The sequence below is a fragment of the Protopterus annectens genome, chromosome 11.part0 (assembly GCF_019279795.1).
Source record: "Protopterus annectens isolate FY-2018-M chromosome 11.part0, PAN1.0, whole genome shotgun sequence".
NCBI classification, from domain to species: domain Eukaryota; kingdom Metazoa; phylum Chordata; order Ceratodontiformes; family Protopteridae; genus Protopterus; species Protopterus annectens.
In genome coordinates, this window is record NC_056745.1 from 1,315,173,474 (window position 1) to 1,315,195,810 (window position 22,337).

The 22,337-nt window shown below is 40.5% G+C and overlaps 1 protein-coding gene across 1 annotated transcript in view; it reads left to right on the forward strand.

The window, feature by feature from the left end:
- The window catches only part of LOC122815830 (kielin cysteine rich BMP regulator), a 2,917,372-nt gene that overhangs the window by 1,077,079 nt on the left and 1,817,956 nt on the right, over nucleotides 1-22,337 (forward strand). The window contains exons 9-10 of the mRNA XM_044088633.1: nucleotides 1,573-1,743; nucleotides 9,897-9,993. Of these exons, the coding sequence (XP_043944568.1) occupies nucleotides 1,573-1,743; nucleotides 9,897-9,993 (268 nt within the window). The remainder of the gene's footprint in view (nucleotides 1-1,572; nucleotides 1,744-9,896; nucleotides 9,994-22,337) is intronic.

Sequence of the window (22,337 nt, forward strand, 5' to 3'; positions counted from 1 at the left end):
GTGTTGTACTGAACTTCCATGCAGTACTCATGGACCTTACGGTTAGGGCACAGGTCATAGTAAGGGGATAGCCCATAGGGCTATCCCCTTACCATGACCCATGCCCTAACCCTAAGGTCCGTGATGACTACAGCGCAGTGAAGGACATAGCAATGTCCTCCACTATGGTGTGATAGTTACGAACCTTAGGGTTAGGGCATGGGTTAGGTTAAGGGGATAGCTTTACTAAATATCCCCTTACCCTAACCAGTGCCCTAAACCTAAGGTCCGTGACTATTGCACCATAGTGGAGGACATAGCTTGGTTTTTATGTCCTCCACTGTGCTACTGTGTTTTCGATGAAGTGCACTTATGCAAAAGTTCACTTTTTTTAAAGTGAACTTTTGCAGAGGTGAGGCTTCCTATTACAGGTTCGAAGTAGTGAACTTTCGTTCTTGTAATAGGAATCCATATATATATATATATATATATATATATATATATATATATATATAAAACATTATTCTTCACCTAATACGATCCTACAGTTTGTGTATAAATTTAAGAGGTATAGTTAGCAAACCCTCTGCATTATGGGTGGGGGATGCTTCCTATCTCCCAAACATCACTGGCTGTTAATTTTCAGTGATCTTAACTGGGATTTTGAAATTTGTGCATTTTGAGAAATTTCAGAATCTCTTTATTGGTTTTGGAAAATAAAATTCTGCAACTTGCACTTAAGGATTCTTATGGGTATCCTTTTATTTCTGTCCTTATTTTAGGGTGGCCATGCTGGTGCAGTGGTTAGCATTGTCAACTCACAGCAAGAGGTTCCCTAGTGCGATCCTCAGCTGGGGTGCCTTCTGTGCGGATTCTGCATGTCCTCCCTGTGGTTGCGTGGGTTTCCTCCGGGTGCTCTGGTTTCCTCCCTCATCCCAAAGAAATGCTGTAGGTGGATTGGACACTCTAAATTGGCCCTAGGTGTGAGTGCGTGTGTGTGCCTTCTGTGGAAGGTTGGGCGCTGGGCTGGCAAGCGGACATGTGATCCGCTGTGGCAACCCCTAACCGGGAAAAGCTGAAAGAAGAAGAAGAAGAAGAAGATTCTAGTTCATCATCAGCACTCTGAAATTAGTGTTTCTTAATCTGAAAAGGGACATCCTTTACATAGTAATCACCTTTTACATCTAAACAAAAGTGATGGTTCCCTTCTTTGAGCTGGAGTTTAACAACTTATACAGTAGGAAGTACTTGACTATTGATGCTTTCTGTGTTTTTTTTTTTTTTTTTTTTGTCATTGATCAGTTTTGCAGATGTAATTTCTGTACAGAAAGCAATTTAGATATGATATTTTCAAGTTATGCTGGCTGATTCATGTTTTCAAATAGTTTTTCTTTTTTGGGGGATGAGAAGTTGCAATGGAATAAACGGGTGAGAAACTACATTTCAGGACCAGAAGTTGTGCCGTATGCATGCTTGAAATGAAAGGTTTTGTAGATTTCTTGCTTCTCAAGTGATACGCTGGATATGCAAGTTGTTTTCAAGAGCAGTCCTGTAGAGGAGAATCTGACTGCCCTGCATTTTGTATTTTTATAGGATGGCAAAGTTCAATGCCTTAATGATCCTTGTCAGCCTGCCACCTGCCAGCATCCCATCATACCTCGAGGAAAGTGCTGTCCTGAATGCCATGGCTGTGTCTACAATGGGCATAGACTAAGGAATGGACAAAGTTACCAGCTGGACCATTGCACAAAGTGCTTTTGTAGGGTAAGTAATACCCCTGTGGGCTAGTTTGATTTCATTATTGCAGGAGACATTAAAGCAAAATAAACAATATGGAATACTGGATGTGCCTCTGCTTATCATGTGCATCTATATGTGGAATTCTTCTCCCTAGGACTCCAGAGTGAAGGAGCTGTGCATAGCTGAGGCAGACGTTCCCATCAATAAATGGAGATTAAATAAATAAATAAATATTTAAATAGATTTATATTTGAAAAGCTCTTGGAAGTATGCCCAATTTACCAGAAATGAAAAAGGTTTTACTAGGAGACATCTAGCAGAATTTCTGCTTGCCCTAGAATAACAAAATTGAGAGCTAGTCTGTAATTATTTATTTTGCATTATCTGCAGGTAGACTCTACCTGTAATGCAGTGAGAAAACCATTTACACTTAAGGACTCATATTTCTACAACATGACAAGAAGGGAATGAGTTGATTGAGTTCTGTAAAATGAGAAAAGTCATTACGGAAATAGAAAGGAAACAAAGAAGTTGTTTTGTAGCGCTGATTTATGGTTTTACATGTTTTGTCATCTACTGTGTGAAACAATGAAAATTTTGATAGCTCTGAAAAGATGCGATCGTCATCATCAACAACCTGCCACTTCCCTTGGGGCAAGGAACTGCAGTGCCCCAGGGCAAGGGACTGTAATGTGCTTGCTGCTCGCAGGTTAACTCTACTATTAACGGAAATATAGTCTTAGCCATAGGCTTGACCTGTGACATATTGAGTGGATAAATGTTTCCCAAATGACTAATAAGTAAGGTGGAAGTGATTTAATCAGGAATTGAAATTAATATGCACGATCATCACTATAACACTGATATCCATGGATGGATCTTCTGCTGTGTGTCTTCTGATGGAATTTGGAGCTGCATTAAGGTGCTCTTCTCTTCCATTACAGTCAGGTATATGGCTGTAAAGCTACTGCATTAATGCAACATAGGTACTTTTAAGCTAGCAATTGCATTTTTAAAATATAGTGATATACATAGTGAAGTAACCCAGGAACATGATAGCAGGGCAGTATGGATATTGGCACCCCCCCATGGTTTTCCAAAGCCTCCATGCATATGAACTCTGTACATTATAGCCCACCTTCTAAATGTTAGTTATAATTCACAGATAGGCTGTAGTTAGCAATAGCTCACCTGCACAAGACACAGAGAAACCTTCCCATATGGTCAGTTAGAGTACATTCATTCTGCTATTGGCCTCACAATCCCATATACATGAGCATATGGATCACCTTCTTGCAGGATGTGGTCCTGGATCTTGAAAAAAATGAGCACTTCCTCCCATAGAGTATGCATGAGCCAATGTTGGCCTTCAGTGCTAAAGCTGCTAAGCAAACCCAGACTAGGTACTGTGCATTCATGGGTGCGTTTGTGTGGACTACAAAATTAGCCTTTGGTAACAGAGGTATAGAAGCCAAATCTGTAACCTTTAATACTTTAGAGAATACAGTAAGGAGTGACAAAGCACTTAACAGTTAAATATACTTAAGCCTTTAATGTAGATGTGCACCATTATACTTAGATGATTGGAAAAGTATAGCTGAGGTGGGAGAAGGGGAAGACATCCTGGGAGCAAGGTTTAAGGGGGCATAATCCAGAGATGGTGAAAGGTTGTTAGTGCAATAAAAGTGTTTAGAAACGAATGCTGATAGTGCATTTGTGATCAGGGCTACAGCTCTTCAGCACTTTGTGTGTGATATAAGATGCAACAATTCACAGTGCAGTAAGTGGTTTGTTACAGTTTTCAATAAAGTGAGAGAGAGTGTTTTTTTTTTTTTTGTCCTGTGGTAGAAGAAGATTTTTTTATTTCTTTTTGTTTCACAATCATCAAGTAAAAAATGGAGGGGGGCACTTTATTGGGGATCAGCACAGGGCAGTAGAATAGCTAGGTATAAATATAGCTTACTCTGGCACAAAGGTCAAGTGACTATCTGCACTGCTGGTGACCTAGGTTTAGGGACAAGATTAGGTTGCAATTTTAAAATTTAATTCAGATGTCAGTTCTATAATTGGAAAAAAACTTAGGTTTATTTTTAAGCATGAAAGGAATCTTAAACATCATCTTTGTTACAAGGATCTAGCTACTACTAAAACTAAAAGAGTACAAAAAATGGCACCGTACCCTTTTATAATTGTATGTATTGTAACATGATTAATACAGACATACAGTATTTAAACATCCTATTACCAAATTAAATTTTAGACAAAGTGTCAGCGACTTGTTTTACAAAAAATGTTATCTGTTTTACCAACTGGATTTAGTGTACATCATTTTATATTGGCAAAACCAATCAGAAACTAAAGAATGGAATAGCTTCCCATCTTTCAGAAATAAGATGAGGTATTGATACCAGTGCCTTATGTAAACATATTTTAGTTGAAGAGAAAGAACATACTTTTAAGTTTAGAGTGTTAGAAAGATTATATGTTAACAAACATAGTGGTGATATTATGAATAGAATGGAACTTGCAGAATATAGATAGATCAACTTCTTTAGAGCAGATGTAACACCAGGGTTAAATTGTACTAATAGTATTAAACCTATACTTGGAATGAAACAAGATCTTTTGTAGCTTTTTTGTATATTTACTTTTGCGTTTGTGACTTTTTAGGTCTATTTTAGATTGTAGACATTTGTATTAGTTTAACACCCAGGATTGTTGTGTTTTATGTTTTATTTATGTCTTGTTTTCTAATTATGGTTGCATTTATAATGTGTTTTGAAGTACTGTGAGAGCACTTTAATACAAGATCAACTACTATAATTGCAAAGATTGATCTGTTAATTAGAAAGCTGGTGTCTTTTTAAGTTTAAATATGTATTGGAGTGAGTTTAGTATGCATTTAAAAGGGATCTAAGGACTCAAAAGCTTTGCTGTGGAATTGCTGTGGAATTCTACTACATGATTTTATGTTTTTATTAGTTATATGAGCCATTAAAACTTTTAAACGAATGGACAGTGCTCTCCTGCTTTGTTTTTTGATACTGTCATTGATTTATGAAGCTGCAAGGACAGATGAATTCTGATGCTGTGTTTGCAGTTCCAGCTGAAATGCTGAAGAGGTCTGTGCGTTAAGAGTAACTGTAGCAACCTGCTTGTTACAGTTGTAGCAAGTAGCTTGTTGCAGCTACCAGAGTGCAGAACAGTTTTTCTTTTGCCTTGACTTGAGGAGGTGGCAGTTTGGGGAACTTCATAGAGCACCAGTTAACCTACCTACATTTCTGCTAGGACAGATGCTTGTTTCTAGATTTCCATATGGTCAGCTAGAGTACATTCATTCTGTTACTGGTTTCACAATCCCATTTACCTGAGCAGATGGATCACCTTCCTGCAGGATGTGATCCTGCATCTTGATAAAAACAAACTCTTCCTTCCATAAAGTATGCATGAGCCAATGTTAGCCTACATTCCCAGCCTCAATCAGCTTGAGTCCTCAATGCTGAAGCTGCTAAGCAAACCCAGACTGGGTATTGTGCATTCAGGAGTGTGTCTGTGTGGCCTACAAAATTAGCCTTTGGTGACAGAGATATAGAAGCCAAATTTGTAACCTTTAATACTCTGGAGAATGCAGTGAATAGGGGGTGACAAAGCACTTAACAGTTAAATATACTTAAGTCTTTAATGTAGATGTGCACCATTATACTTAAATGATTGGAGAAGTATAGCTGAGGTGGGAGAAGGGGCAGACATCCTGGGAGCAAGGTTTAAGGGGGCATAATCGAGAGATGGTGATAGGTTGCTAGTACAAAAAAGTGTTTAGAAATGAGTGCTGATAGTGCATTTGTGATCAGGGCTACAGCTCTTCAGCACTTTGTGTGTGATATAAGATGCAACAATTCATAGTGCAGTAAGTGCATTTGTGGCCAGTGCTGAGGCTCTTCAGCACTTTGTGTGTGCTATAATTTGCAGCAGTTCACTTACTACAAATGTAGCAAGTGGTTTGTTATAGTTTTCAATGACGTGAGAAACAGAAGTTTTTTTTTGTCCTATGGGAGGAAGAGATTTTTTTTTGTTTGTTTCTCGATCCTCAAATTAAAAATGGAGGGGGGCACCATATTGGGGATCAGAACAGGGCAGTAGAATAGATAGGTATAGATCTGACTTAATCTGATACCGAAGTAACGTGATCTGCACTGATGGTGACCTAGGTTTAGGGACAAGACTATGCTGCAAAAAAGATCATCTTGGAGAGAAAAAAATGTGAAAAAAAGAACACTTTTGAGTATTTTATGGCCAGGTCTCATGAGAAATGAACTTCTAATTTGACATCTGACTGAATGATTACTGCAGATTGGGTGAAGAATGACAGTAAAGGATGGAACAGAGGTGGTTGTGAAGTATAATAAGTTTATATACTGATATTTAGAAAAACAGTTAACCTATAAATATTACTTTTGGGAAGTGGATTTTTCATAACCTGCCACCATTGTTTAAAAATCAATGCAACAAAACATCACAACAAGAGAAGAGATGATAGACTTGAGTGTCCACTGGCATTCAAATATGTGGTCGACAGTAGAATCAATCTTCTAGAATGATGAAGGGAGAAAACTAATGCCAGAATGCCAGACTATATCAAGGCCAACAACAAATGAGAGAGACAAGAGAATATAAAAATCGTCATTCTTTCTTGTAGCCGATAGAAAGTTGTACTGGAAGGAGGGAGGGTAAGAAGGAAATATGGGTGTGTTGATAACAAAGGTTCATAGTGTCATAGGATGATACTAGGCTATTGGCCTGGAGGCCCTTATAAGCCTAGCCGAGAATTTTGCCCATGTTCCCACAAAGTCAGCACCTGTTTCCCCTGTCCAGCAGGGAGACAGGTGGGATCCCAGGGGTGTATTTTCTGTTTGCCATCCAGTCGTTCAGGTTCCTCTTAAAGAGGGCCAGAGAGGTACTCTGCTTGACATGGAGAGGTAGTCTATTCCACAGATGGGGGAGTCTTTGGGACACAAATCTATCCCATCAACAAGTTCTATTAATGTCACAGAGCAGGTTGAGGCCTTGCGTGCGGGTTGCTCCAGTGGAGTTTGACTTACAGATATGCAACAACTCCATCAAGGCTGGGTCTGAGATGGCCTTGTATGCTAGACACAAATCACCGCTGAGCAGTCTGTATGAGACAGAGTAGAGGGACAGGTCTTTTAGCCCATCTGTATAGGATAAATGTTTGAGAATCTAGATTTTCCTGGTCAGGAGCCTCTGTGGTCTCTCCAGCTGCTGCATGTGCTTGGCAGGGTACATGACGAAGGGGGAATTGTACTCAATAATGGGTCTGATAAGGGAGGAGTAAAAGGATGTTATGATCTCCTTGTTTCTGGATGAAATACTCTTACTTATGAGGTGGACCATGTAGAAAGCCTTCCGGACAACAGAGGCAATGTGGTGGTCAAAAGTCAGTTTGCTCTCAACCTGGGTGCCCAAGTCCCTCACGACTGATTGCATGCTTAGTACATTGTTATTAAGTCTTTTTACGATAGTGTAGTAAGTATTGACATTCACTGGCATAATAAGCATAACGTTTACCATTCAATACTAGTAACAGAAAGTTAAGTGTTTATCGCTGATTCTAGCACCTTTTGGTTCATGTAATATCTTAGCTATTTAATAGGTAATGTTACTGTAACCTTACTGGTACTCATTGTGAAAATTAGCATTCAGTAATGAAGTTCTCAACACTCCCACCTCTGTTTTAACTAAACTACTATATAGGGCTGTGCCACAAAAACACTGATTGTTACTCCAGCTGATGTTTGTATTGAATTCTGGAGTTCTTATTAAATTGCCAGTTCATTTACGGTATTTGAGCTTTATGTCAAAGTATAACTGTGTGGCCTGCATGCCTTGTCTTGACAGTTATCTTGCTAATACTGCCCCAGCTGGTGTCTTGTGTCATTTTATGACACATTCTGACATTATTTTTTTTTTCAAACTGCTTGTCTTGGTGAGGTTAACAGCATGACATGCTTCATTCAAAATGAAAATAAATGCATGGTAAATGGTGTCCCGCAAACTGTATACTAACACTCCTTATAAATCTGGAAATCAAATTGTATAAGAAATGGAATTTAACAAACAATGAACTTTTCCAGCAGTATGAGCAGGGGTCATGTCTATCTATAAGTGTAGATGTGGCACGTGTATGTGCATATGTGTGTGTATCCATCTCTTTCTCTTTTTTTGGTTTTGTTTCTGTTTCTGATATTACCTCCTTTCCTGCCTTTGGCAGTGTGTGATCATTAAGATTATAAGATGTCTGTTCCTCTGAGATCTAGACAGCTGTTCTGAGAACTATCAGAACTCCATGCATGTAACATACTAGGGCATCCCCTGCTTTCCTGTCTTCACAGTCCAAACTCCAACATGCAGAATACGAATACATTACTATTCATATGCTCTGGAAGTATGTCATGTTCCCTGTTTAGGCATGCAGGTTGCAGTGTCCCAGCATGTGACAGCCTTACCACTGCCACATTCTACTTCTCTGCCATGTCTTCTGCAAGTGCTGTACTCAGCACATCTGCCTGTTTTCTATAAACCCAGGGAAGTAGCTCTTTTGGTCCTGGCATTTTGTTCCCCCTAAAGTACTATGCGCTGTTATAGTACTGTCTTCGTTGGCACCTCCATAACCTTTCTTGACCCTTCTTCCATTATTCTCTGCCTACTACTTTTTCGCTGGTTACCACCTTTTTTTTTCCCCCCAGACTGAAGTGAGGAGAGAAATTCATTTAACCCTCATTCATTTCTTCCCCCTAGATTCTGTATTCCTTCCTGTACCTCATCACTGACATTGCAGAGGTACATGCTGTCTCTGTGCCCGACAACTCACTAGTCTAATCCTGCATATCTTATATTCAGCTGACCTTTACAATAATGAAACGGTAATCGATGTGAAGTTGATAAGTTGTTGATTAGTGGCAGAAGAATAATGTATTCTACTTATTTTCTAAGGTTACTGTCTATTCTGTCACAGAGAAAGGTCTGCAGTTAGGACCAAAGTTTGATCCTCCTAGCAAGACCAAATGCGGAAAAATGAGTCATGTTATACACTGCTTCCCTTATAAGGAGGAAGTAAGGGGCATACTTTTTTTTTTTTTTTTTTTTTTTAAGCATCAGTTGATTTGTAGTTCCATACTATTCTGCACATCTTGCATCCCCTGAAAAAAGCAAATTAGATTTCCTTTTCAGCCTACCCCATAACTGCTGACCATCTGGCCAATCAACACAGCTTCCCCTGTTTATTTCGTTATCAGGGCGATATTATGATGCATATCTACAACCCGCAATGCATGCCCATAGGCTCCTAAGGATGCATCGTGTGGTGGCCATTAATAAAAGGTCTGTCATCCACCCCCTTAAGTGGCATAACCTCTCAGTAGGTTATGCCCCTCCTCCTAATCAAATACTCCCACGTGGTATTCAGTCTTTGCTGGGGTTTACATCATGGAGTGGGACTACCAGCGTGTTTGCCCCACCCTTTTCCTGAATCATATGTGTAGGTGTTGCCTCATCATACTTTTCAGTAACCTAGGACTTTCCTTCAGTTCCTGGGCCACTGACCCAAACAGGGAATCTTAGTTATAATTGGGCTTTATTCTTCTATGCCGTGGATCTAATGGATAAAAAGAATAAAAGTCAGAGGATTTTTTTCCTCTATAATTCAACACTCCCACAATCAGCCATGGCCCTTAACTGACATATATCCATATTGGTGTAACAACCTGTAGCTCTAGTTCAGCGATAATGCAGGGAAAATGCAACAGTAACTATAAACTTTGTTATAGGATTATAGCAGTTAATGGAGGCAAGACCAGATGCCCAAAATATATTGACTAGAGTAGTGACTGAATGAGAAGTATATATATAAAAGCAGCAGAGTAAGTTGTGGACTATAACTATGACAGTGAGGAAGTCGATGGGTGCTCCAGTTTCCAGGTATCTCACCAAGTCTTAGTTGTCTTAGTTTTCTCTGTAGCTCAACAGCAAATTGCTATAAGTTATACTGTCAGTACTAATCTTTAAATGTAGAGAGACCAAGATAACATGCTGTCACTTTATGCACTTGATGTCATGTATTAAATATGTTTGTTCATTGACTTTTGTATTTTTTTTTCTAGATTGGCAATGTTCAATGTCAGAGAGTACCCTGTCCTGAGTTATCTTGCTTAGATCAGCATATACCCCAAGGAGCATGCTGTCCCACCTGTCGTCCAGGTAACGTCTGCAAAGCTTCTGTATTGCTGAGTAGCATTATTGAAGCACTTGTTTTAAATAATTGCTGCACTTGTCAAGTTGTTACATGGCTGATGCTGATAAAAAGACTTGTAGTTGTCCAGAAGGACAGGAAAGAGTAGTTATTGCAAAAATTGACCTGTGTGCTGATATGATTACAGTGGATGCTGTTGCAGATACATCTGTCTAGTGGGCCTTATTCATTTAAAACAGGGTAAGTAAAAGAAATTAAATAAAAATTATTTGTGGTCAGGACACCGAATTCCAAAAAACAAATAAATGAACTTATGTCAAAACACTGAAGCCAAAGGGTGCTGTTGAGTCACATCTGACTCCTGTGGTGACTCCCGTGAGTCAACATCATCTATAGAGTTTACTAAGCAGGTAGGGAGCAGATGTAGATTGCCAGACCCTTCTTCCTTATCTCTTTCTCTCACACACACACACACACACACACACACACACACACACACACACACACACACACACACACACACCTGTGAATAACACAAGAGTTGTTAATTCGGACACACACACACACACACACACACACACACACACACACACACACACACACACACCTGTGAATAACACAAGAGTTCCACACACACACACCTGTAGATAATGTAGAATTACTAATCCACTTACCACATTTCTCATAAACATTGGATAGGCATGCAGACTTCACACAGAAGGGACCCTTACTGAGATCCCAGCCTCTTGCTGTGAGGTAACAGTGCCACTTTGCCATCTAAAAATCACAAAAGAGCAATTACATTTCACTAAATTCTTATCACAAGCTTTTTTTGTTTGCCTCACACACACACACACACACACACACACACACACACACACACACACATGCATCAGCACACACACACACACACACACACACACCCACACACACACACACACACACACACACACACACACACACACACACACACACACACACACAAGCGAGCACGAGCACACACATACAGACCTCCCTCCTATTTCTGGTTGCAAGCTAGAAGAAAATAATTCTGCAATTCTTTCATTAAAAATCTAGTGTTTTGACAAACATATGTCAAATTAGAGCTATAATGTGTCAGTAGACTCCCTGAGCCATTAATTCTGAAGCAAAGAGTAAAGTGACCCTTTTAACAACTGAATTTTTTTAAATTAATTTTGCAGAGGAATCAGTAGATGGCAGCAGAGAACCATAGAAACAGCTATCATTTAATTCCTGTGTTCAACACCATGAAGCTTGCACTGTAGAGAGAATCATTTTTTTTCTGTTGTACTTTTGTATTAGCCTTGTTTTATGAGGCAGACATACTTCTTCCTCAGTGGTTTTGTCTGTGCTGTACCCCTTCATTCAGTCGTGACTGGAAATTGCATTATTCTATACCACAACCACACTACCTGCTTTTCCTTTCTTTGACTGTTCAGAATTTTAACATTTGACAGAGTGTCCTACATGTTGTCTCCTAGCATGAATGTGGCTGTTGGCTACAATAGTTGAGTTAGCTGTTTAAATCCTTCATTCATATACAAATTCTAATACAGTTTCACGATAATAAAGGTCTCATTTAAAGGGCTACACTCAAAGACTAGAATGGGAGCAGACAAGAAATATGTACATACCCCTTACTACAGAAGTCTTGATAAATGCCTGAGTCCCTCTGTTAATGTAGAGGAAGTATCATTTGTTAACCATGACATATATTTGTGCGTTTATTTATTTATTTCTCGGACTTGCTCTTCTTTCAGTGATTTTGAAAAATAAGATATATAAAATCAGGTCAGTTATAATAGTGTCAAATGATTTCTTTAATAACTCACTCAAGCAATTTACAGACTGCTGGCTATTTCTTACATTAAAAAGCACAAACAAAGTTAAGCCCCAAGAGAAAGAAAGCAATTTCAAGCTGTTAAATCGAGTTTTTGTGTGAGAGAGACAGTTTTCCTTTCTCTGGCTTCACTGCATTTTAGCAAATATTTTTCTTTTTTAGCCAAGTAGCTTGTACAAATGAAAAAGAAAGCTAGTTCTCATTTCCACATTAGTATTGTGGCAAGTATCGCTTTTTGTCTTGGGGGAGTGGGTTTGATTCCCTGGTGAGGAGTTCAGTTTTTTCCTGTGATTCCAATATCTTACTTCAAATGGACACTAGCACTTGGACGTGTATTCATAAATTCACCGCTGACTTTACTGACTTAACCCTCTCCGAGATGGGAGGTTCAGTTTGAGTGTGGGTACTGGCAGGGAGTAAATGGTGGCAAGACTGAATTGTCTTGTATTTCCTGACATTCCTATGATTCCACGTATGTGTATTATGTTAGATAGTTTTATACTAGTGAGTACTACCCATAAGTAGTGCTGTGAATTGTTCAACCAGAATCTGAGATCTAACTGATCTTTTTCTATATTATTTTGTGACACTACTGACATAGTATAAAATAAACTTTTTAATGTATTATGCAACCAGTCTATGATCAGAATAGAATTTGTCAGAATGATATTTATACAATATGCTGACAATTCTGCTTTCATCTGCTCCTCCAACAATCCTTCTGACCTTCAAACAATTACACATGATGTCTTCAATTCTGTATGGTCTGGATCTATAAAAGGTTGTTGTTGTGTCTTTCGTTTTATCCCAGTTAGGGGTCGCCACAGCGGAACTCCGGTCCGCTAATGTTTGGTAATGGATTTTTACATGCCGAGTTACCAGCCCTGACACACAACCTTCAACGAAGGCATGCCCATTCACGCATGCCTTCACACAGAAGACACTCTAGCTTTGAATCAAACGGGACAACGTCTTCCTGTGAGGCGACAACACTACCGCAACACCACTAGGATCTATAAAAGTTAGCTCCTGCTTAATCCTAAAAAACAAGATGCTATTATTCTTCCCCAAGCAACATACTCATGACAAAAACAATTTTACAATTTCATCTCTTAACAATACAATACTTGATGTCACAATAGATGATAATCTCTAGTTTAATTTATATATTAATCCTTCTTCTTTTTTTTTGGCTATTCCCATTAGGGGTCACCACAGTGAATCATCTGTTTCCATTTCTTCCTGCCCTCTGCATCTTGCTCATCACACCAACCACCTGCATGTCCCCTCTCACCACATCCATAAACCTTATCTTAGGCCTTCTTCTTTCCCTCTTACATGGCAGGTCCATCCTTAGCTTCCTTTTCCCAACATACCCAGCATCCCTCCTCAGCACATGTCCAAACCAATGCAATCTTACCTCTCTGGCTTTGTCTCCAACCCGTCCAACCTGAGCTTAACTTCTAATATACTGATTCCTAATCCTGTCCATCCTCATCACACCCAATGCAAATCTTAACAGATTTAACTCTGCCACCTCCAGTTCTGACTCCTGCCTTTTTGTCAGTGCCACTGTCTCCAACCCATATAACATAGCTACTCTCACTACCCTCTTGTAAACATTCCCTTTCACTCTTACTGGTACTTGTTTGTCACAAATCACTGCTGACACTCTTCTCCACTTCTCCACCATGCCTGTACTCTCTTCTTCACCTCTCTTCCACACTCACCATTATTCTGAACTGTTGGTCCCAAATATTTAAACTCATCCACCTTCGCCATCTCAACTAACTGCATCCTCACCATTCCTCTAGCCTTCTTCTCATTCACACACATATATTCTGTCTTAGTCCTGCTGACCTTCATTCCTATTCTCTCTAGAGCATATCTCCACCTTTCCAGGGTCTCCTCAGCTTGTTACCTACACTCACTATAGATCACAATGTCATAAACAAACATCATAGTCCACAGGGACTCCTGTCTGCTCTTGTCTGTCAACCTGCTCATCACCAATGCAAAAGGCTCAACAGAAGCTAACAATGTTGCGTAGGGCAAAAAAAAAAACAAATCTAGCAAAAATCACTAAAGTAACTCTTGCTGCCTCATATTTACTGCCTTCCCTTTTCTATGATCCTCCCACTCTGACAATCATCAGTCATCTCTCAATTTTAAACTTGAACAGTGTTACAATAAAATAGCAAAAGTTGCCTCTAGTCAACCTCACAAATCTCATCACTAAAATTGCATGAACTTCCTCATCAAATAACTTATACTTGGTTATTATTAATCCACAAAATAATGTATAAGTCCTCTACCTTCACAGCTATCTTTTCAGTATTAAAACACAACCTACCACCTTGTGACCTGCATTCCTCTGACAAACTTCTACTGTCCATTTACAAACCTTGTACACCAATTGGATTATGTATTCCAACTGTGTAGCCAAATCCTGAGACAATATCCCTACATTCATCAGGTCTGTACCTCAACACCACACCTTTAAGTACCTCCTGAAAGAGCATCTCTCTAACTCTTGGGTATGATCCAGCTCTTCACAGTCCTAATACTTCTGTCTGCACATTATTGTAATCTGTCATCCTCTTTGACTTGGACCAGCTTCTTTCTACTAATCTACCCATCCTCTTCTTCTCTATCCATTTCCCTTCTCACACTTCTTCCTTATACTCTAATTTCTACATAGCTATCACTGCTAATGCTTTCTGTCTACACTATCTTATTTTACAATTGTTTCATATTAGTAGGCTTATATTAATAATACATGACTGTATCGATCATTGTAGCCATGTTTACATTGTTAGTTATATTATTGTTGTATTTAATTAATTGCTGTACTATGTGGAGATTTTCTCCCCAGGCCTCCTGTGAAAATAGGTACCTGTATCCAGCTGGAGTTTCCTGGTTAATAAATGCCAAATAAAATAAATAAATAAATAAAAATAAACACCTTAGGTATATAAGAAACTTGGTGAATCATAATACCTCACAAAGTATCTCAAGGTGTGATGATTTCTTAAGCTAAAATATATGAAGTCATATGGTGTTGCTAAATAATCAGTCAGTTGCATCCTGTTTACAAACATATTATAATCCCTTTAATGATAATGACTGGACATACAATACCTATATAATTTCATTTGTAAGCTACAGGCCCAGAACATAATCAAAGTAACATCTTCCAGTGCCTTCTCTGACACGTGTTGCTCTCATGAACTTACATAAGGCTCTAGATTTTGTCTTATGCCTCAACAACAAATCTCATGTCAGCAGTATGTCCTATGATTTATTTGTTTATTTCCTTGTGTATGTTACAGCCTTCATCCGCAGGGACCTTTTTTAGACTCAGCCCAGGAGTACTGCATGGTTGAGTGACTTCCTGAGACTCACAGATTAAGTAAATATAGGTTGAGGGAATCTGTTTACTCTACAGAAAGCACTTCATTTATCATGTCATAGTGTTATTTCTGTGCAAGCTACCAAGATAATATACTGTAGTATATAGTACAGATAATAGATTATCTGGTGTGATATGGTACATATTCCCAGGTTATTGTTTACATATACTTTTTACATATGGTAATACACAATAATAATGCAAGTAAAACATTAAGCAAGAATGGATATTTATACCTCTACTCACAGGGTGCAGATAATTCATGTCTCAGTGGCCATGGATATAACATTATGAAAGATGGGAAATTCTTACAAGACAAGAAATGATGGTGCACTAATACTTTTAGTAAAAGAGGTAATCAGAAAATGAAAGATACGTTTTGGCTAAATAAGAGACTCAAAGATAGAAGGTTGCCTTGTTCTCAAGACTTTCTGGTGCATACCTGGTGCTCCAGGGCTGAGTCTCCACCACTATTATTTATTATTATATATATATATATATATATATATATATATATATATAAGTATATAGTATAAATGTTTAAGTATAATGTTTGAGTATATAAATCTTTTCTCATCTTTTCATTTATCACTGCAATTCCAGTTCATAACCCATGTTTTGATATTCTTTCAAAAATTGCTGATTTAAGTAGATGTCCTTCAAGGATGCATCTGCAGTCATAACAAATGGGTTGTCCTGCCTCAGGCAGCCCTTCGGTCGGCCGATTCCAAAGTCTGGGTCTGGCCTCGGCTGATGTTGCACTTTCCCCGACGTCAGAGCGTCTGGGGTATAAAAGCATCAGCCGACGCCATTTTCCTCAGTCTTTCTTGCCACGTGGTGCCCGAAGTAGAAGCTGTTCGCAAGTGCCAGTCGGTCAGATCCAGTGAATTCAGCTACCGAAGACTTCGAAAAAAGCTAAGTACCCCGTTGGGGACTCTTTCTTGCCTCAGCCGATGTCAGACAAAATAAATAATTGTTTAACTTGTGGGAAACAAATACCTCATAAGGATTTCCATTCCTACTGCCTTCCTTGCTTAGGCCCAGACCACGACGTATCGGCCTATTCTGCCTGTGCGTCCTTCAACCGACGAACTCTTAAGCGTCGGTCGGAGTTTGCAGAGGAATTTTTTGGGGCCAATTTTGCATATAAAATGCCGTCGGAGACTCCGACTTCGCATTTGGTTAAAAAACGGAAGGACAAGGACCGACACTCGCGGCCCGCGGTTTGGGCTGAAACCACGGTAAGGCCTACCGCGAGTGCCTCGGTTTCGGACAAAACCGAGTCCTCGGTGATTCCTACTTCCGAATCCATTCAACCGACCACTGCGGCCCGGGAGGCCCCGGCTGAGTCGGCTACCGAGCTACCTACCGAAACCAGTGTCCAGGAAATGTCCGACACCATACCTTTGGACATTTCTACTCCTGCATGTGGGGCAGCTAGGCCCCCTGCTTCCATGTCCATTAAGGCCTTTTCTAGGGCTAAAGCTGCTAAACTTTCTAAAGCTTTGCCTCCCAAGACTACCTCCCACAGGCCTACCTCTAGTTCTCAGATCCTCAGCCTTGCAGAGGACCTTATTTCTTTAATTAGAGGTTCACAACTTCACCCAGACAGGGCCTCTCACCCTCCACCGGACAAAAGGCCCAGGACTGACCCCTCTGACCCACACTCTTCAGATGAGTCCACGGATGGATCTGAGTTGTCAGACCACCAGGAGGAGGCTTATTCGCCTTATGAGTATTCAGATGCTGAGGAATCTATCCCTTCGGCCTCTCCTCCTGAAGAGTTTTCCTTTGGTGAGACTCTACACTCCATGAGAGAGCATTTTCAATGGCAAGGTCAGGAATTCTCTGATTCTAGAAAAAGATTAAGGACCTTTTTGCATTTGCCTCAACATAGGCCCTTAGCTATACCTCCTGTTTTGAATGTAATTGATGATGTGTACAATGATGTCAGTACAGTCCCTGACACTCTTCCTCCGGCCCCTGCCAAACCTGATAGATACTACAGGGTCCCGGATTCTCATTTCCATCTGTATAAAGCCCATTCTGCAGACCCAGAAACTATTTCTCAGGGCCCTAAAGGGGTTGCGGCCGCCACTGCCAAAAATCCTCTACCCTCTGAAAGAGAGTCTAGAGCTTTAGAGAGATGGGGAAAGAAGGTATATACTTCCGCAACTCTTTCTGTCAGGGCATTAAATTGTCAATTTCATATGATACAGTACCAAGAGTATTTGTTAGATGAGCTGAATAAGAAACTTTCTTCTCCTGAACCCTTAGACCGTAAATCCCTTCAGGATTTGGTGCATAACTCACAACAGGTTAGTAATCATTTCTTAAAATGTGGCTATGATGCATTGAGGCTTCATTTAGGTCAGCTATGACTGGGGCAGTTATTCGTAGGCATGCCTGGCTGAAGGAACAATCTTTGCCAGACCATGTCAAAGCTAAACTCCTGGATGCTCCAATGGAGAAACAAAATTTATTTGGCTCCCCTGCTCAGGAGATCTTAAAAAAGGTTGAAGAAAAGGCAAAATCTGTACAAACAGTTAAGGATTTCCTGCAAGTACAACCACTGAGATTCAGCAGAAACTGGCCTACTAAGAATTGGTCCTTTCCAGACTTGGACAGAGCCCAGAGAGGCAGGAACAGACGTCCTAGAGGCAGAGGCCAATCGAAGGGCTCCTACAGAGGCCGTCAGTGGCAGCCTGCCAACCAGAGGAGGAGTAGTGCAACAGCAGCAACAACAACTACTACACCAGGACAGGCTCAATGACTTTACTCTGATTCCGCCTACCAGGGATCAACTGGAAGCACCCTTGGGCGGAAAGCTGGCTTTATTCTCAAAAAACTGGCATTACATTACAAGGGACACTTGGACACTGCAAATAATAGACGAAGGATACAGGTTCCACTTCCACACTTTGCCAAAAAGAGCCAGAATGCCAAATCTTCCACCAAATCAGAGAGCAGAGGCTCTAAGGCAGATCAACAATTTGCTTCAGATGAAAGCTATAGAAAAGGTACCACTTTCAGAACAAGGCCAAGGATTTTACTCCAGACTATTCCTTGTACCAAGAAAAGAAAATCAATGGAGGCCTATTCTTGACCTGTCCGCACTGAATACTTACCTCATTGTGCCAAAATTCAAGATGCTGACCCTACAGCAACTTCTTCTCATGTTGGGCAAGGAGTCTTGGCTGGTGACTCTAGATCTCAAGGAGGCATACCTGCACGTCCCTATTCGACCAAGTTGCAAAAGACACCTCAGATTTCTTGCAGGATCAGAGCATTATCAATTCTCAGCATTTCCCTTTGGCTTATCTACTGCACCCAGAGTATTCACGAAATGCCTGACATCAGTAATTGCACACTGCAGACTTCAGGGGATACAAATCTAGCCATATCTGGACGACTGCCTAATACAAGCGGACAACAAGGGAAATTTGATAAAGGACTTGGCCTATGCCATCCACCTGCTACAGGCATTGGGTTACACAGTCAACATCCAAAAGTCAAGACTTGTGCCATCCCAAAGGATAACCTTTTTGGGTGCAGATCTGGACACAACCACCCAAATGGCCTTTCTCACAGAAGAAAAACAAAAACAGCTTCCAGATTACTTCATGATTCTGACAAGACAAACTCAGCTTACTGCAAGGAAAATCATGCAGGCCCTGGGTTACATGGCATCCTGCATAATTCTGATACCACAGGCCAGGCTGCATATGAGAAAATTACAATGGTACCTAAGGAGTGTATGGTCTCAACACAGTCACAGTTTAGAAACCCTGATACCAATCATTCCTTGCCTTCAAAATGAATTTCTGTGGTGGGCTCAGGCCTGCCAGTCCAACAGAGGGTTGCCTTTCAACAAACCAAAAACAGGACAAAACATCACCAAGGACGCTTCAGACCGAGGATGGGGAGCTCACATGGAGGGCAAATGTATCCAAGGCCTATGGTCTCAAGAGCAGCTAAGCATGCACATAAACCAAAAGGAAATGCTGGCAGTGATGCATGCAATCGAGGCTTTCAAACCCTTCCTCCAACAAGGACACCTGTTAATAAGGACAGACAACACCACGGTCATGTGGTACACAAACAAGCAGGGAGGCACACACTCTTACCCCCTATGCCGGATAGCTATGAATCTATGGGAACTATGCCTGAAACTCAATATCCAACTACAGGCCCAGTTTGTGCCAGGAAAAGAGAATACACTGGCAGACAGCTTAAGCAGAACTACCATGGATGCTGCACCCAGACATCTTCCAACTCGTAGCAAAGGCATGGGGAATGCTGGAGATAGATCTGTTCGCCTCCCCCCTCAACCATCAACTGAAGACATTCTGCTCGAGGACATACCACCCACAAGCTTGGAGGGTGGACTCTCTCTCTTTCAGCTGGAAAGCTCTAAAAGTATATGCCTTCCCACCTCTCCCATTAATGTACAAGGCTCTACTGAAGATCAGGGAGGAACAGCCAAGAGTGATGCTGATAGCTCCAGACTGGCCAAGGCAACACTGGTATCCATTATTGAGAAGCATGTCTCAAGCAAAACTATGGCCTCTCCCCCTATGGCCTCTTCTTCTGACGCAGAACAATTTCAAGATCATGCATCCCAACTTGAAAACATTGCAGCTAACTGCCTGGAAAATTCCTTAAATCCTAATCAAACTGTTTTATCACAGAGAGTGAAGGACATTATCTTGGAAGCTCGCCGGCCTTCCACAAGGAAGACATACTCAGCTAAATGGAAAAGATTTCTCATTTGGAGCACATCAAAAGGCTCAGATGTGACAGTGGCAAGCATAACACATATTCTGGAATACTTAGCAGAATTGTTCCACAATGGCCTTTCCTATTCTTCCATTAAGATTCATGCCTCAGCAATTTCAGCAGAATACAACGTGGATCCACCTATCTTCTCACACCCTCTCCTTAGACAATTTCTGAGAGTGATCAAAAATATTAAACCTCCAAGAAGACCCCCTCTACCTGCTTGGGATCTCAACTTTGTGCTGGAGAAACTGACACTTCCTCCTTTTGAACCAGCAGCATCTGCGGATCTACAGTTTCTGTCTTGGAAAACTGCATTCCTTCTGGCAATAACTTCAGCAAGAAGAGTATCTGAGTTACAAGCATTAATGGCAGTACAGCCATTTATAATTTTCCATCAGGACAGAGTTTCACTAAGAACCAATCCTACTTTTATGCCAAAGGTGGTATCTAGGGTATCCTTGAACCAAGCTATTCACTTGCCTACGTTCTTCCCAAATCCACAGAATAGAGGGGAGAAACTGCTGCACACCCTGGATATACACAGACAACTACGCTACTACTTGGACAGAACTAAAAATAGCAGAAAAACTGACCAACTATTTGTAGCATATGCTTCTGGGGTACAAGGAAAGGCAATTTCCAAACAGACAATTTCAAAATGGATAGAGAATTGCATTCAATTTTGTTACTCCTTTCATGGAAAGACAGTTCCTGAAAACATCAGGCCTCATTCCACAAGGGCCACAGCCACCACTACAGCCTTCCTACGAGGGGTGGCTACCAAGGACATTTTAGAAGCTGCTACTTGGAGCTCCATGCATACATTTGCCAAACATTACAATCTACCTTTATACTCCAGATCCAGAGCAGGTTTTGCTACTGCAGTCCTTCAGGGGATCTTAACTACACCATCCTTTTATTAGTACCTCCTCCCCCAGATTGGCTATGGTATTCTACCCATTTGTTATGACTGCAGATGCATCCTTGAAGGACATAGTACAGTTTTGTACCTACCATAAATGTAGATGTCCGATAGGTATGCGTCTGCAGTCAGGGTTACCCTCCCTCCTACCCCTCTGTGGTATTCCTAGGGTACTTACCCCCCTTTTAGCTAGCTGGGGGAATCCATTATGGTGTATTTGTTTGTATATACATGTATATATTTTTATAATTTTGCAAATGTTTGGAACTTTTTTGCATTTATCCAAATTTAGCCTTCCTAGAGGGCACCTGGCATCTGGGGCAAGAAAAACTGAGGAAAATGGCGTCGGCTGATGCTTTTATACCCCAGACGCTCTGACGTCGGGGAAAGTGCAACATCAGCCGAGGCCAGACCCAGACTTTGGAATCCGGCCGACCGAAGGGCTGCCTGAGGCAGGACAACCCATTTGTTATGACTGCAGATGCATACCTATCGGACATCTACATTTATGGTAGGTACAAAACTGTACTTTTCTGGCTATGTCAGGTGGAACAATGCCAATAGTTTAATTTCACTTTTTGTCCATTATATTCTTAAATATTTTATGAAAGAAAGCAAGAGGTTCACATTTTCTATGTACATTGTGTATTCCCTATAGATCAGGTAAAGTACTTTATTCCTTGGCTACTTATCTATCAAACGCAGTGTGACCATGTACTGGAATGTTTAAGCGTAAACAGTAAGTGGTACCATAACTGTGCCAGTAATTACTGGGACTTCAGGACCCCAAAACTAATAAAGAAAAGTTTTACATCTTATCTAGCACTTGTCTGTGTTACTGATATCCCTGCATCACTGTAAATGACAATTTTTATTTGCAAATTTATTATACTCCAGAATCTCAGGTAGGGGCGTGCCATGCTTATGACCTAGTTTTATGGTCAACACTTCTGCTTCCTTGATGTGATTTAATTGGTACAAATACAGTCATGTGATTGCAGATACATTTACTGTGACCCTTTCTCCCCACTGATATACTGTAAGTGCACTGTGGTTTCCTTACTGGTTGAATGTTAGCATCCATCTGCTTCTTCAGTTACCTTTGTTCTATCGATGCTTTTAGCAGCCATCTCTGGCAGCATTGTAAAGATTGTTTTGAATATCAGGGTTGAAGAAGTAGCTGAGTTAGTTACTATCAGAAACTCAGAATCATAATTCCAACACATTGGCTCCTGCTAATCTGTGGAAAATCTAGCATTAATGCCTAACAGATCATTGTCAGACTGAAATGGCTTGTGTTGCACTCATAGTACATTTTGACTGATACTGCAGTTTAACAGAAAATCCTGTGCATAAAAACTGCAAAATCAAATCA